Source organism: Astatotilapia calliptera, chromosome 4, assembly GCF_900246225.1.
Source record: "Astatotilapia calliptera chromosome 4, fAstCal1.2, whole genome shotgun sequence".
NCBI classification, from domain to species: domain Eukaryota; kingdom Metazoa; phylum Chordata; class Actinopteri; order Cichliformes; family Cichlidae; genus Astatotilapia; species Astatotilapia calliptera.
Window position 1 is genome coordinate 1151309 of NC_039305.1, and position 17521 is coordinate 1168829.

The 17521-nt window shown below is 38.7% G+C and overlaps 1 protein-coding gene across 1 annotated transcript; it reads right to left on the minus strand.

The window, feature by feature from the left end:
- Positions 1 to 3014: 3014 nt before the first annotated feature.
- Positions 3015 to 11792, minus strand: LOC113019968 (bryoporin-like). The gene is made up of 3 exons (XM_026163634.1): positions 11741 to 11792; positions 9939 to 10020; positions 3015 to 4003 (listed from the first exon to the last, which is right to left on the minus strand). The coding sequence occupies exons 2-3, from the start codon at positions 10013 to 10015 to the stop codon at positions 3586 to 3588; spliced, it is 495 nt and encodes a 164-aa protein (XP_026019419.1). The 5' UTR covers positions 10016 to 10020; positions 11741 to 11792; the 3' UTR covers positions 3015 to 3585.
- Positions 11793 to 17521: the final 5729 nt, after the last annotated feature.

The following is a 17521-nucleotide window of genomic DNA, read 5'->3' on the forward strand; positions in this document are numbered from 1 at the left end:
AGGTTTGGTGGCTCTTCATCCACATCCAACCCCCTTTAATGCAGGGTGCCTAAAGGATATATCCTTGGTCCAGTATTTTTTCCCTTTACATGCTCCCATATAGGTTCTATTTTCAGAATCAGAATCTCATTTCACTGTTACGCCAATGATTCTCAAATCTACTTAAAAAATTCAGTTACAAGATGTTACAGTCCCTGATAATGCATTGCTTTAAATGGAGAGACTCTTGAGGGATGGCTGTTATGAGGAAAGGCAGCCCAGAAACACACATCTATGTGTGCCTCAACTTTCTGTCTTTTACCCAGGCTAATCTGCCATTTTCCTTCCTTGGCTAGGTTTAAGGGTTTCGATCTAGATTATCATTTTAAATTTGGGACACATCATCAGTAGTGGACCTTGGATTCATCGGGTGTTTCGGCCATTATCACTAGACACACTAGCCCCGGAGTGTGTCACTGGTTTATCTTAAATTGTTATTTCTCTTCTTCTTTCTTCTGTTTTGGTTTCCTACAGCTTGTTTTCTATTTCTATCTACTGCAACTGATAAATACTTACCTCTTTAGCATTTATGGAGCCTGTGTTTTTTTGGTCTTGTCTTTGCTGTCTTGACAATATAAAATCATGGTTGGCATTACATTTTTGAATATAAATGATCAAAAAAATAAAAACAAAACAGAGATTGTACACAGCAAATCCAGCATGTCCAAATTAACACTGTCGGATTTGATTTCAACACTATTAAAGTGTCTATATGGGTCCACACCAGAGAGTGTTAATTTAACTCTTTTTGGAGAGTTGGTACGTTAACTCTGATTTAGTGTTAAACACCAAATCTGTCTGGAGTTGATAATTTAACACTTGGTGTTAAGAGTTTATATATTAACTCTCAAAGAGTATTTTAGTTTAACTACGTAAGAGTTATCTTCTAATTCATTCTAAAAAGCGGGAATTTTACTGTTCTGACCTTCTAGAAATTTCTTTTGGAAATAAACATTTCCAAACACATTATTCTGAACTGTGCACCACAATTTCAAAACATTTTCTGAAAGATGTAACAGTATACATGTTCTCACTTTCATTAGAATTTTGTTTATCAAAAGGTCTGACATGGTAAATGCAAAAACCAGCTTTCTCATCACTTATTTCTTCAATACAATATGCATGTCCTTCATTCATCCCTTTGTGGAACTTCAACGCACTTCTGCTCTCCCCCATATTCCATCTTCACAAGCATATCCTGTGTGGAGATTGAATAAAAATTAGTTGACACTAATTAATGGCACAAATAATCCAGTAAACAATTGCAGCACAGTAAAAGAAAAAAAAAAAAAATGGAATCCTCTTTGAGCCATTACTGGTGTAAAGTATTTTCCCAAAAGACAAGGACACAGGCAACAGGTAATACTGAACTAAATGTAAAACCTCAACCTTTTTCATTTTTACCTAAACCGTGTGCACAAAACTCTGGAGGGATCTATGCTAACGTAGAATCCAGTCAGGACGTCTGCTACTGCTGTTTGCTCGTTTTTTTTTTATTTTTTTATGGGCGATCGTTTTCAGGCTTCAAGTAGCACCATTATACCAACATTTCACATTCTACACATTGTTTTAGGCGTATTTGACCAAAAGTGTGACTGAAAATTCACATGCAAGGTTTTTTTCAAGGCTGTGGTATTTGCCCGCAAACAATACCTTTCAGCTAGCTAAAACAGAATATTATGCTATCAGCGAGCAACATGACTAATGCCTTTCACACAGCTTTGTCTCAACTCCAAAGAGCCACAGAAGTAAAAGCTCATAATAATAATTGAAACAATCTTTGAAAAAATGACTTACCAAGCATGGCAAACAACTCAAATATGTAGAGCAAAATGTTCTGAAACGGCTTCACTTCAGCTTCGATTGGAGCCTATGGTGCTGGGGGCGGAGTCTGTGAATTTACTCTATTGGTGTCATAGCCCCTGTAGGAGTTCAGAGTTAAGAGGTCAAGAGTTAATGTTTCCATTGTAACACCTCCAGATTTGACAGAGAAACACTCATTTTTAACACTCGATTTTAACTACTATCATTTTACACCTCAGAGTTACATTAAAAGAATGTGACTCTGCTTAGAGTAAAATTAACTCTACTTTTGCAAGAAGACTATTAACACCAAAACATTTAACACTTTTGAATTTGCTGTATCTGGACCTTTAGACCTTCGTCCTTCTCTTAAGGATGACCTTGGCCCTCTGGAAAAGTCCAGAACTCCTGTTGCAAATAATCTGCCAGTGTTCTTTGAAGGCAGTTTTTTTATTTGAGAAGCAAATAAATTCTGTTGTAAAAGTCAGCTTTTTCCACCTCAGAGTGTTGTTTAAGTGTGTTTATTAAGAAATCGATTGATTGATTGAGGTGAGGTTGAATGAATTATCTGGTGATTATATTATGTATACACTTCAAATGAATTACATTATGACATTAAGTCTTTGGGGAGTAGTTCTTATCTTCACTTTCTAATTTGTACAACTAGTTAAATATAAGAGAAGTATAATATGTTAATCCTGTGGGACTAAAATCTCTTTTGAGCATTCACAGAACTCTTGCTTAAGATAAATGAAACATGTTGCCTGTTTGATTTATTTATTGTCTTACTGATTGAGAAACCAAAGTCCAGATTTTGGTTTTTAGGTGTAACTTTATCCTTGCTGATGATGAATGCTTAAGTGAATCTCAGGGGCTGTGTTTAGCTGACAAGTTGGAGCTGTCACAGAAAAGTACTGATGCCCTCTGGTGGTTCAACAAAGCTGCTACACTGAACACATACACTGCTTTGAATTGTGAGACATCGAGCATTTTGTGTATCTACCTGAAGACACAGTTTTTTCTTTTATCTACAGACATTTAAACAAATATATTATTTGGTCGAATATTCAACCCAGTAATAATGAAATGCCATCATGATCACTTAATGAAGCACAGGAGTGGCTGAGGGGTAGTAACGTCAGATATCTTTATTGTTCATATTCAGTGATCTGCAGACAAACCATCACATAGTTTTTGTTGTATTGGGGACATTTTTTCTAATAGAACAAAAGTTTGAGTTTATTTCTGCATGAAACAATTGAATCATAGGAATAATTTAAAATACTCTTTCCCAAATTCCTGTTTGAACTCCTCTTCACTGTTTAGCAGTTAATGTCAGGCCCAAACTGTGGAACAGACTTCCACATTACAGAAGATCCAAATTTCCTTCATTGTTGATGATTGTTTTCTGTTTCACGATTACCCCAGACCTGCTTCTTCTCCCACACTATTGGTTTGAATAGAATCAAACTTACATACAATGCTCATCTAATAGGTCTTCACTCAAACTGTGCTCAGAGTTATATTTGTCACTTTTTGGACAATAAGTTGTGAATTCTGACGTATTGTGCTGAGTGAGCTTCTATATCACTGACCTCCTTGTTTTAATGTCGATGCATTTTAATTTCCACTTTGATGTTCTTTGTCTTGATAAACCACTAAAAACAAAAGATCGTCTGAAGGTTATACCAAAGAACAAAATAAAAACCCGTCACTCTGTTTTCTCCATTATTAGACTGTCTACTATCGGTTGCGCACTTCCACTGTCATAGTCGCTCGACTACAGTTTGAGATGGCGGAAGTAAGGGTAACATCATTATCTCTGTAAGTAAGAGTGGGACCCTCAGCTCTTCCTCTGACAAACCCTCGCTGTTCATTGTTTTTCATAATGTCAAACAGACAAGAATTACATTGTGTGTTGATGGGAAAGACTCCGATTCCATGCCAGATGTAGTACAGGTTATAATCGAAAGGAACAGAGAACATGCCAGCAATTTTCTTATCAGCTCGCTTTGTAGATTCATTGTAAAGATCGTAGGTGACGACTCCAACACATCCGCGCGCTGCGCCAGCAGTCTTAGAAAACACAGCGCTGCCATATTCAGAAGTGCGCAGTGTTGAAGGCATGGCAGTGTCATATTGTCCACTCTCCAAATGCACTCTGGACAGAGAAACAAAAGACATCTCAATGAATATGTCAATTTTGAAATGAAGGGCAGCGGTCATGAGACAGGCGTGTACCAGGGTTACTTTGGATTAACAGAAAATGTTTGGCTACGGTTGCCACAAAGACTGCACAGAGCAAACATTTAACAGTCACGCAGTATAAATACTTCCAACACGACACTTTCCATATCACATCCTGATATACAAAAAGATTTAACAAATTTCCCACAATGTTTATAAAAAAATAGTAGTGTTTGGCTTTTTGATATATTTGGATAAATAAACATTTGATCCTCCACCATTTGGTTTTAGAACTTATGAAGCGTCTTGGATGAGAGGCCTTCAGCCTGTGGTACAGGCCTTCAAGCTGGCTGTAGTTAAACCTTTACTCAAAAAGCATCTCTAGACCCAGCAGTCTTAGCTAATTATAGGCCAATCTCCAACCTTCCTTTATTAGATAGAACTTTATTAATCCCTCGGGTGGGTTCCTCTGGGAAATTCGATTTCCAAAAAAGCACAGCACCGACAGAAGTTACAGAGTTACAGAATATATATATATATATATATATATATATGTATATATATATATATATATATATATATATATATATATATATATATATATACATATATATATATATCTGTATATATATATTCTATATATATACAGATATATATATATATGTATATATATATATATCTGTATATATATATATATATATATATATATATATATACAGATATATATATATATATATATATATATATATATATATATATATATATATATATATATATATATATATATATATATATATATATATATCTGTATATATATATATATATATATATATATATACAGATATATATATATATATATATATATATATATATACAGATATATATATATATATATATATATATATGTATATATATATATATCTGTATATATATATATATATATATATATATATATACAGATATATATATATATATATATATATATATATATATATATATATATATATATATATATATATATATATATATATATACAGATATATATATATATGTATATATATATTCTATATATATATATATATATATATATATATATATATATATATATATCTGTATATATATATTCTGTAACTCTGTAACTTCTGTCGGTGCTGTGCTTTTTTGGAATACACACACACACACACACACACACACACACACACACACACACACATATATAAATACAGAGACAATATAAATAAAATATATGAAGGGGATAAGTAGAATAAATAGGAATAAAAAATAAAATACAAGTGAATTGCACATTTCAAGTATTGAGTCTATTGCACCGTTGACTATTTACAAAAGTATTGCACAGTGAGGTGCAGAGGCACTACAGCTTAGTTGTTCCCCCCTCCTTTGTCCTCCTGTTTCCCCTCCCTCTCCCCTCCAGGGAGGAGTTAAACAGTCTGATGGCGTGTGGGACAAAGGAGTTTTTAAGTCTGTTAGTTCTTGTCTTTGGGATAAGCAACCTGTCACTGAACAGACTCTTCTGGTTGTTAATGGCCGTGTGCAGAGGATGTCTGGCATTGTCCATAATGTCCATCAGTTTCTTTAATGTCCTTTTCTCTGCCACTGTCACTGTCACCTATATCAAACATCCTTGAAAGAGTAGTTGTCAAACAGCTAACAGATCATCTGCAGAGGTTTATTTGAAGAGTTTCAGTCAGGTTTCAGAGCTCATCACAGCACAGAAACAGCTTTAGTGAAGGTTACAAATGATCTTCTTATGGCCTCTGACAGTGGACTCATCTCTGTGCTTGTCCTGCTAGACCTCAGTGCAGCGTTCGATACTGTCGACCATAATATCCTATTAGAGCGATTAGAACATGCTGTAGGTATTACAGGTACTGCACTGCAGTGGTTTGTATCATATCTATCTAATAGACTCCAGTTTGTTCATGTAAATGGAGAGTCCTCTTCACACACTGAGGTTAATTATGGAGTTCCACAGGGTTCAGTGCTAGGACCAATTCTGTTTACATTATACATGCTTCCCTTAGGCAGCATCATTAGAAGACATAGCATACATTTACACTGCTATGCTGATGACACCCAGCTCTATCTGTCCATGAAGCCAGATAACACACACCAATGAGTTAAACTGCAGGAATGTCTTAAAGACATAAAGACCTGGATGGCCGCTAACTTTCTGCTTCTTAATTCAGATCAAACTGAGGTTATTGTACTCGGCCCTGAAAAGCTTAGAAATATGGTATCTAAGCAGATTCTTCCTCTGGATGGCATTACCTTGGCCTCCAGTAACACTGTGAGGAACCTTGGAGTCATTTTTGACCAGGACATGTCCTTCAACGCACATATTAAACAAATATGTAAGACTGCGTTCTTCCATTTGTGCAACATCTCTAAAATTAGAAATATCCTGTCTCAGAGTGACGCTGAAAAACTAGTTCATGCATTTATTACTTCCAGGCTGGACGACTGTAATTCATTATTATCAGGAAGTCCAAAAAAACTCCCTGAAAAGCCTTCAGCTGATCCAAAATGCTGCAGCAAGAGTCCTGACAGGGACTAGAAAGAGAGAGCAGATTTCTCCTGTTTTGGCTTCCTGTTAAATCCAGAATTCAAAATCCTGCTCCTCACATACAAGGTCTTAAATAATCAGGCCCCATCTTATCTTAATGACCTTGTAGTACCATATCACCCTATTAGAGCACTTCGCTCTCGCTCTGCAGGCCTACTTGTTGTTCCTAGAGTATTTAAAAGTAGAATGGGAGGCAGAGCCTTCAGTTTTCAGGCCCCTCTTCTGTGGAACCAGCTTCCAGTTTGGATTCAGGAGACAGACACTATCTCTACTTTCAAGATTAGGCTTAAAACTTTCCTTTTTGCTAAAGCATATAGTTAGGGCTGGACCAGGTGACCCTGAATCCTCCCTTAGTTATGCTGCAATAGACGTAGGCTGCCAGGGATTCCCATGATACACTGAGTGTTTCTTCTGTTGCAGGATCAACATTGCAAGTGGCCAATCAGAATGTTGTGACGTCATACTTTTGCGACTTCGGGAAAAAACGCCATAAAACAAAAAACTGTACTTAAGCTGCGAGAAACCGCCTCTGTCCGCCAATCAACGGACCCTAACACTTTAATAAATGGTAAGCAGAATTGATATTGTCCTTGCAACATTGGAATTTCATAAATGCACGAATGGCTTGGCGCGCAAAAGAATAACGCCACAAGAATGTGATTGGTCACTTGCAATGTTGAACCTGGAACAACATTTTCATGATGATGTGGGAACAACACCAACACGACGATATCAGATCATCCCTATGTGTTAACAGACCTCTCTGCACTGAATCATCCTTGTTATTAATCTCTGTCTCTCTTCCACAGCATGTCTTTATCCTGTCTCCCTTCTCTCACCCCAACCGGTCGCAGCAGATGGCCCCGCCCCTCCCTGAGCCTGGTTCGCCAAAGTGCTTACTTTTAGGGAGTTTGTTGATTGTTGGGTTTTTCTCTGTATCTATTATTATAGGATATACTGTACAAAATAAAGTGCCTTGAGGTAACTGTTGTTGTGATTTGGTCCTATATAAATGAAATTGAACTGAATTGAATTTGACACAAGGACTGTAGAACCTGGGAGCTGATCCACCAACTGCTCCAGACTGAAAGGTCTTTGAGCTCAAACAAGGAACAACTAACAACTTCTGAGCCTGGAGCTGTCATGGTCCTGGGACTTTGACCCAGTATTCTGAGTCATGAGTTTTGCCTTTGGACTTATGATTTACATTTAGAACAGAAAAATCCTTTAATTGTCCCACAAGGGGAAATTTGGTCGTAACAGCAGCAAAACCCCCACAAATACACACAGAAACACAATTTTTACATATTTACATCATGGACAGTATACCAAATCAGAGTACTGTACAGTTATTAAAATTAGAGTACAGATAAGTGGCAAACCCAGGTTGTAGTGTGCAATCAGAGCAGGATACTGAAAGATGTTTAAATAGTTAAGAATATTTAGAATAACTGGAAAAGTGCAGATTGTGTGTTGTATCTGTGCATTAAAAAGTAGACATGTAACTTCCAATAAGTTAGTGTATATATAAGCTGAGAGAAGTAATGTGCAGTTATAACAGTAGAAGTTGTTATAACTGTGGTCTCAGATGCAGAGAAATTAAACGCTTGGATTTAGAATTTAATCCGTCTGTTGAGTCCTACATCTGTGTCCACGCCCTGTTCAGCACACACCCGGTCCCATGTTAGCAGCAGTACATTATGTACGTGTCTTTGTGTAGCTTGTCCATTTAGTGGTGTGTATGTAGGCACAAGAGTTTTGAATCCAAGCACAGAGAAACTGTTGCACATGCAGCAGGGCAGGCTTTGTGAGCTTCCAGCAGATTCTCACTCTCGTGGGTAAATTTGCTCTGGAAGCTCAGTTCTGCTCACTAAACAAGTGCCAAGTGATTCCATCCAATCAGCAAATTCCTAGAAAATAACATTTTTCCTCAACCATTCCCAATTTGCATAAAATTCCAGTTTCAGGCAACATTTAAAAATGCAGATCCCTACACCAGCGCTCTAGAGCACGGCCAATTTGATCGCATTTTCAATGGTGCGACTAAAAAAAATCTTAGGTCGCACCGGTGCGACCAACTGTTCGAGTAACAAAAAAACAAAAAGTCTCCGTGTGGTCAACAACAGACACAAATGAGAGCAGATTCCACACAAAGATGTAAACACAGAGCGCAGACCCGACGCATCAGAATCATGATAATAAGAGTAAATGCCCAGGTGTCCCCTCTCCTCACTGCCTTTCAGCAGCTGTGCAGCAGCAAACAGGTCGTCAGAGGCCGATGTGATGATTAAGTTTAACATTGTCTACAATATTACCAGAATGCCAACGCACTTTAAGCACAAGCACACGATCGTTAGTTAATCATTTACAAATGAATATTGTCTGTATGGTCAGCAATTCCCCCCCAAAAGTGCACATGTGAAACTGCGGTGTGAAGCGGTGCGGTTGAAAAATCTGAGTGCTCCAAACTTTTGTGCCGGTGCGCCGAAGAAAAAAAATGTAGGTGCACCAGTGAAACAGTGGCAAACAGTTAGTCCAGAGCCCTGCCCTAAACACCACTCACAGTTTGTCATTCTCACTGCTCTTAATGCAGTTCTCACATCAGTCATAATTCATTGTGTGAAATATGTGCATCAACATATTTCTCAGTATGCTTCTCATCTGAACAGCACAGCTCTCTCACTTTCCTCAGCACTGTTTGCATTTCAATCAAATCACTTCAAACGTTATTCAGACGTGTATGAAAGAGCAAACATAGCAACACATGAACAGCAGTGAATTTGCCTTTAAAATAAACACGTTCTAAGAAGAGTTTTAGGTAAAACAAGCAGTAATTAGATTTTTATTTTTGTGTCACACTTTTCTACACGAGGCCAATATTTTTCCAAAGTCAGAAAAGTTTTGATAAAAGCCTCAAAAATGTAATGAAAGGATCTGAATTCAGTGATCAGAGATGAAGTGATTGACTGAGTTTTCATGACAAATAGGACAAAAGATTTGATTGCTGGAGTGTGTTTTGCACAGGTGAGTGTGTGTAATGAGAAACTGAGAGCTGCATGAAGACGTTTCTGCTGTGAAAGCTGCTCCAAGGCGAACGATGAACACCCCTAACATGCTTTATATTGGTCTTTGTTAGTCATTCACACTCTGTTCTACATTTTTTATGATGTTTTTACCTTTTAATTAATTTCATGTCGTTCATGTCTCTATTTTTAATCTGCTTAATAGTTCTGTTATTAACAGCATGTCAATGATCTGTGAAGCACTTTGAACTAACCAGCAGAAAAAATGAAATGTGAGTGATTGTGTTTGAGTAAGGAGTCACCTGGGGTTGCGCAGCGTGTAGTTCCTGCTGTAATTGCTAAAGACAACTTCACACTGTCGAGAGTCAGAAGCACCCATGACGTCTGCAAGCAGAAGAACAAAACGACTGAGCCTTCAGGGACTCAGCTGGATGGTGACAGATGTGAGGAGGTTTTTCTTTCACATCAACAATTGTGCACTGTGGACACATCCTGCCTTCAGATAATTGGTGCAGTAGCTGTAGCTGTGTCTCAGTTCAGGAGCTGCACTGTTTGAAGGACCCGGCTGTGAAGGCCGGAGTGAGCGGCTGTTTAATGTAGCCTAGAGCTCTGGTCTACAACACCAAGCACTGCTCAGGTTGCCGACACAGGTCAACGTTACATTCATTGTATTAGTAAATGAAATGTACTTATTTTAAAAAATGACAGCAGTGAAACTTAAATTTCAAACACTGAGCTTCAGTATTTACATTTCATATCATTTGATATCTTCTTTATCTCAAAGGCAAATATCTCTTACAGCTTATATACGGATGAATTGTCTATGAAAGAGACAAATGTTGTTCCTTTACTGTGTTGATGCCTCAACCTGAAAGCTTAAAATGCTGATCACAAGCCGTGATTAATTGTATAGCAAATATTCCTTTGCTGGGTGAGAAAAACACGTGTTATCATAACTGTTTGAAGTCATATATAAAAGACGTCAGAGCCTTAAACAGGCTGATCTTTGTTAAATGCATCTCACAGAACTTTAAACATCTTTATGAAATACGATCTAATGCTGTAGATCAACTTACCTTCAAAAGAATAAAGCATATATATAAATGTACAAGCATGTAAACATCTACAGCAGTAATCCAACATACTGTAATACTGTACAAAGTACTGTAGTACTGTAATACTGCACAGAGTACTTTGTACAGTATTACAGTATTACAGTACTGTGTGCAGTACTACAGTACTTTGTACAGTATTACTGTATTACAGTACTGTGTGCAGTACTACAGTACTTTGTACAGTATTACAGTATTACAGTACTGTATGCAGTACTACAGTACTTTGTACAGTATTACAGTATTACAGTACTGTGTGCAGTACTACAGTACTTTGTACAGTATTACAGTATTACAGTACTGTGTGCACTACTACAGTACTTTGTACAGTATTACAGTATTACAGTGCTGTGTGCAGTACTGTAATACTGTAATACTGCACACAGTACTTTGTACAGTATTACAGTACTGTGTGCACTACTACAGTACTTTGTACAGTATTACAGTATTACAGTGCTGTGTGCAGTACTGTAATACTGTAATACTGCACAGAGTACTTTGTACAGTATTACAGTATTACAGTACTGTGTGCAGCTTGTGCTTCTTTGTCTCTTGATCTCAGAATAAGGAAAAAGTTGGAAACACTGAATCTTATTTGATCTGCATTCCAAACATAGTCTAGATTAAACAGCCCTGTGTTTTTGTGAGACATGTGTGGCATCCCATAATGATCACAGATCCATCCTGGACACCCCACTGAAAACTTTCCGGCTTCACCACTGATGAAACTTCGATCAGGTTGTGGTCACAGTTTCCGCCTCTGCTGCTTTTTACTGAATGTTTCTCCGTGTTTTTATGATTTCCACCCTTTGAAAGTCATGATTACAAAGTTCAGATTCTGTCTCTCATTCTGTTTCAACAGTCCAATCACAGTGAGGCTCACACAGTCTGAAACCCTACGTTAGAAAATGCAGTGAATCAGAGGAAGCTGTACGTACAAGACTAAATTAAGACTAGTTTTTTAAATATCAAACAATGAAAAATTGACTTACAATAACGTGATGAGTTCAGATAAAAGCAATAAGCAGTGTCCACATGGGTCGTCCTCCTAGTGTAGCTGTGTTACTAAACAGTCCTCTTTTTATACCCTGAAAGTGAAAGTACAGGGGGCTGAAAGGACGGATGCTACTGAACCATTTAGGATCCGTCTTTCACACTGAAAGAGCTGGGCGTCACTTTCAGAGAAACTGCCTCAAATAATTTCTCCTCTAGCATTTTCTGCTGTTTTAATTGTAACACATTTAGTTGGCAAATAGATACTGTAACAAACTGCAACAGAGGTGTGTGTGTGTGTGTGTGTGTGTGTGTGTGTGTGTGTGTGTGTATCCTGGTGCCCACAAGTGTGAAGGCATTTTTGAGTTTGTAGTTTTAGTGTCAGGGTTACCGATGGGTTATGGCTAGGTTTAGGTTCAGGGTTAGGCATTCATTGTTGGTGGTTATGGTTAAGGAGAGGGGCTGGGGAAAGCGTTAGATGTCCCCACAAGATATAAAACCCAACAGAGTGTATTTGTGTACGTGAGAGAGAAGAAAGACGGAGCGTTTTGTTGGTGTCTTAAAGCTTTGTCAGTTACTCCAGTCGGGCTCACGTGTGTCCTCTCTCTAACAGATTGTGAACATTTGTTCTTCGGAGAGCAGTTTTCTCCATGCAGCCTTTGTTTCCTGTGCTGTTTTTAACCACAGGGTGCGGTGACAATCATTATCTTCTTTAAGCAGTATTATAGCATCAAGCAGCCACATGTTTGTGGTGTGTGGCGAGTTTGCCTGTGCATGCTAAGCGTGTGGATGAGTACAGGATCGTGTGAATAACAAAGCGAAAGACCAGACACTGGGATAGATCTCAGGTTTGTGGCAGTGGATTCTTTTAGACTGATCTAACAGGAAGGAAGATTTTTTTGAATCAACAAAGTCAGGTCTGCACGCACAGTGTGGGCGTACCTGCACAGCAGTGTGTGGATCTTCTTTGTATGGATCCGCTCTTAATTTTAGTCTTTGAGTTGGTGTCGGTGATCCACTGTACATGTAACCGATGTGTTCCTGTGTTGTCTCTGACAGTGAAAGGTAAACAGAAAGACCTGCTATGACCAAATATGAACAGTTAGGACGAGAGTTTGCTCAACACACTACAACCTCCAAGCTAGCAAGACTGTTCATGCTAGCATGATCAGCGCCTATACACATACACAGCACACACGTACCACATACTCAGCATTTAGCAAAGAGAGGCGCAATGATGACAATAGTGAACTAAAACACATGATCAGAAACATCAGGGTGGATAAAGATATCATTAGGACAAGAAATGACACCGACCTCTCCCACAGGGGAATTGTAGGAAAGGGGAGAGGCCAAAGGGGTACCCCAAATTTACAGGGTTGCACCAAAGAAGAAGAAAAGGATGAGGAGGGGCTCTAACTGATGATGAAGATAGCTACAGACTTGGAGGTCCTAACGGTAAGGTTTACCAGGGACAGTTTGGGGTTTAAAACATATTTTGTGTAAATATAACAATATGTAATTTATGACCTGGTTACATTTGTTAAGGTGTGATGTGTCAAGTCCCGTTGCCTGGTTAAAAGTATCTGCAGAAAGCAGTAAACGTTTATTTATCCACTGCTGGAGGGTGAAGGTCAGTGATGAACTGTGTTGTCATCTGATCATCTGATTAGATGCAGCTTGCTGACCAAGCTGGATCGTGTTAAACTTACTATTTCATACTTTTGTCTAAAAAACATCACGTCAGCTCACCCGACGGTGTGTTTGTGTACATGACACTTTAATACGCAGCGTGGAAAACCACTGTTCATGTCACAGTGAACACGGTGAGACAAAAAGCTAACACATCAAAGTATTTCAGCTTATTCAGAGAGTCTTTGTGGGAAAATAAATCCAACTAATAATTATCGTCGTGTTGAGTCATGCAGACTAATCTCCCTGCAGGAATAGTTCAGGTTACTGAAACGTTTCTGCCTCTGACAGCTGTCCACACCTAAACTGAACTCGCTACACGTCAAGGATACAGAAATGATTCTCTTTAACGGTGATGTAGGAACCACACCTGCTATCAGAAAGGTCAGAGGTCAAATTAGACTAAAAGTGACTAATAGTTTAGAGGTATACAGAATAATCCATGTGAGGCAAAAGCTCCAGACTGCTCTGTTTCCAGCAGATTTCCTTCTTTCAGTGACGGCACGCCCACACAACAGGACGACACTCGTCTCAGTAACACGTGTGTTCGTCTCAGTAACACGCGTGTTCGTCTCAGTAACACGCGTGTTCGTCTCCAACACTGTCGGCGTAGTACAGGCACTAATGTTCTCTAGCACACAAGTAAGCAATGATTCACGGAGTTTAGAAACAGGCAACAACAGATCAGATATCATTTTACTCTTTGGTGTTTCACTCACATTTAAACATATTTATACTTTTTTTTTTCTTTTTTTTTTTTTAAATGAAAAAAAAAAATAATTAATTAAAATTGGAATTAATTAATTAAATAAATAGTTATGATATATGTAATTAATTAATTATTGACACATTTAATTAATTATTTATGTATTTCACGTTTTAATTAATTATTGACACATTTAATTAATTAATTATTGACATATTTAATTAATTATTTATGTATTTCACATTTTAATTAATTATTGACACATTTAATTAATTATTGACACATTTAATTAATTATTTAATGATATATTTATTTATTTCATTTTGGCAGTCTTGGCGCCTGGAGAAAGAAAGAAAAAAAAGAAAAAAAGAAAAAAAAAAGAAAAAAAAAACATATTTATACAGCAGCAGTACAGTAACAACTATACAGCATTAGAAGATCCTCCTGTCAGCATTAGACAGAAGAAAGACAGTTTCATCTAAACTTCGATTCCTGGACGAATCTTTTGGTTTTTCAGAGCAGATCTGACCCTGTATTGTTTTTTGGGGTTTTTTTAGACGATATTAGCTAACACAAGTGAAATTCAACCATCACCAAGTCAGTCAGTAGCAGGAAACTGCTCACTGAACATCAGCAGATTAATAACACACAAAGATCTGGTAAAAGAAAGCTCTTCCTTTCTATGATGGTTAAATTATTAAAATGTTTTCACCATTAACACAGTCCAGTATGAGGTCTACTCAGCACAGTCTCACCAGTGTTGTCGGCTTACAGAGGAGAGGCAGAGCGGTGCACATCCATCAATCCAGCAGAAGTAGACCCAGAGTGGAAAAATATGACACTGAGTGTTGGGCTTTTATAACCTTTATAGACAGAATAGCATAGGTGGTGGAAGGACTGCACTTTGGTGGCCTCAGGATTTCATCTTTACTTTTTGCAGATGAGCAGTGGCTGTAGCTCAGGAGCACTTTATAGCACAGGCAGAGTAAGCGCTGCATAAGAACCATTGCAGCTACCATTTACCATGGTGTGGTTCTGTTTATCTGTTTATGCTTTATCAGGTGGTGGCCTCCAACTCTGATGTGGTTTTGTGACCAAAGGAATGAGGAGTTCTTCCTTAGAGGCAGGCTGAGGAGGTCAGCCATCTGAGAGGCACTTGTAGTGGAGCTGCTGCTCCTGTTGGGATGGTTGATTAGGAGAGCTCTTGGACTATGAATGAACTGGAAGAGGTGGCTGGGCTGAGGGAAGTCTGGGCGTCTCTGCTCTGACCGCTGCAGCTGTGACGCAAACCCAGATAGATATAGAAAATCGATATTCAGAATATTCCTATTTTTCATTTTAACTGATTTAGGTTTCAGAAAAAAATACATAAAATCAAATTATTTAATTTATAAAAATATGTGTATGTGAGCTGGTGCAGCAGTTTTGAGTTCCCTCCCCAGACGCCTTAACGCCCACTCACATCCTGGGCCATCTGACCTCAGGAATTCGCATGATAAGGTGGGGCCAGGTTTCACAATGAACACACCCGAAACTCTGGCTGAATGTGACCCACACCCAGTTTCACACCTTGGCTCAGGCGATTAGAGGATCATCAGGGGTCCTTTTGTCCCTCTGTGGGGGGAAACTCCCACTGGGTTTATATCTGGGACTCTCCACCATTTGACCTTAGAACTGAAGAAGCTTCTCGGATGAGAGGTGAAACGTCTTCAAGCTACTTAAAGAAGTCCAGACGCTTTTCTTTGCAAGCTCCTTTGACTGCAGCATTTGTACTTTTAAAGTCTGTTTAATGACTTGATGAATACATTTTTGGATACATTACTGTAAATGATGAAATATGTTTCACAGTTTGAATCAGGTTTGAGAGCGAGAGATTGATGAGTTTGAAGCCATTATGACTGGGAAAATTCTGACATGCAAATATTTTTTCTGCGAGTGAGCTGAGAATCGTCCCGTATGGACAGAGTGGACAGGGTAAAAGTACTCTAGGAGGCATCAACATGGGCAGCAGAGAAATATTCACTTCTGATAAGGACTTAAAGAAGTGCCATAAGGAAGGAAAGATCATTGACTGTCAAAAATATGATGTTGTTGACACTCCAGGTCTGTTTAAAGTAGACGCCTCTGTCTCCAGAGCAATGTCAGTAGTCTCTTGGAAAGAGTTCTGGTCCACGAAAAGCGGGACAGTGTCAGTACGGTCAAAGTCAATCTCGGCAGGGGTGTGGCTAGAGACAATAGTGTTCGTATCAACATTATCAAGTCACTACAGTCTGGGTCTGGAAGAGCAGGAGGCAAGCTGCTGTCCAGGAGACTGAGATCCAAAGCTGCTGCAGCCTTCAGCTTTTGTTACGGAAACTTTAAATAAAACTGCAACCACCAGCTGAGTGTCTTTGAAGTGAGGTTTATGAAAGAAAAAGGAAAAAGAAAAACACTGCAGTGGAGAAAAAGTTTAAATTAAGCACCAAACAGTTTTCTGAGGAAGGACACCGCCCTGAACTATTTTATACCTTCCCAAAAGTCTCAAAGAAAGAACATCCACAGCATATCATATATCTCTACACCTTCAGTCCAGCTCATCTTTGCCCCTCTCCCAGAAAAGTTGTGACTGCCCGTCACCTCCCTAAGATTAGGGTGTCTGGAGATCTTTAAATCTGTAGAATGGTTGCAGGTTTGCAACATGAAAAACTTTCTCTCCAGTGTCCATTGTGGTGAGACAGTAATTCACCTCAGACCTCCTCTTGGGGATAAGGTAGGGACCAGTGTAAAAAGGGGCCAACTTTGCAGAAAAGTAGGACGATGAATCTGATTTTGGGTGTGACTTTACTCTGACTAGGTCTCCAACATCGTAAGAGACCGCGCGACGTCTCAGATCATAGTAGTGCTTTCGCCGTTTATGACTCTCTGCGAGCACCAAGCGAGCATGTTCATGAGCATCCTGAAGTGAAGCTCTCAGGTTATCTGAGTAAGACGTTTCGTGGACATTCAGTCTTTAACAGGAGGGCTGAGTGGATGGAGACCACATTTTGTTTTTGGTTGAGGAAATAGAGATCATCTTGTACAACGTACTTCTCCAGATCCCGACTATCCTCCACAGTTTGTTTTTGACTTTTGAGCTGATTGAGCAATGAGCCCGTGACTGGGTCCTCAAGCTGCAACTGACGAACATGCGGGCGGTCAGAAACAATTGCAGAAGGTAGAGCACGAAGGTCCATGCTCCCAATCACGGCATAGGGAGGGAGAAGATCGGTAGGGACTTCCACACCTGGGAGGGGATTACATGAAAGGGCATCAGGCACCTTATTACGTTCTCAAGGTTTGTGGATAATGCTGAACTCAAGGTTTTGAAGGAGAAGACACCACCAAGCAAGCCTGCCACAGGGGT

Excerpts from the sequence above, each read along its gene's own strand:
- LOC113019968 (XM_026163634.1), bottom strand. The coding sequence starts at position 10,015 with ATGGGTGCTTCTGACTCTCGACAGTGTGAAGTTGTCTTTAGCAATTAC. Across the intron at positions 4,004-9,938 it reads TACACGCTGCGCAACCCCAG|AGTGCATTTGGAGAGTGGAC; the intron begins GTGACTCCTTAC and ends TTCTCTGTCCAG.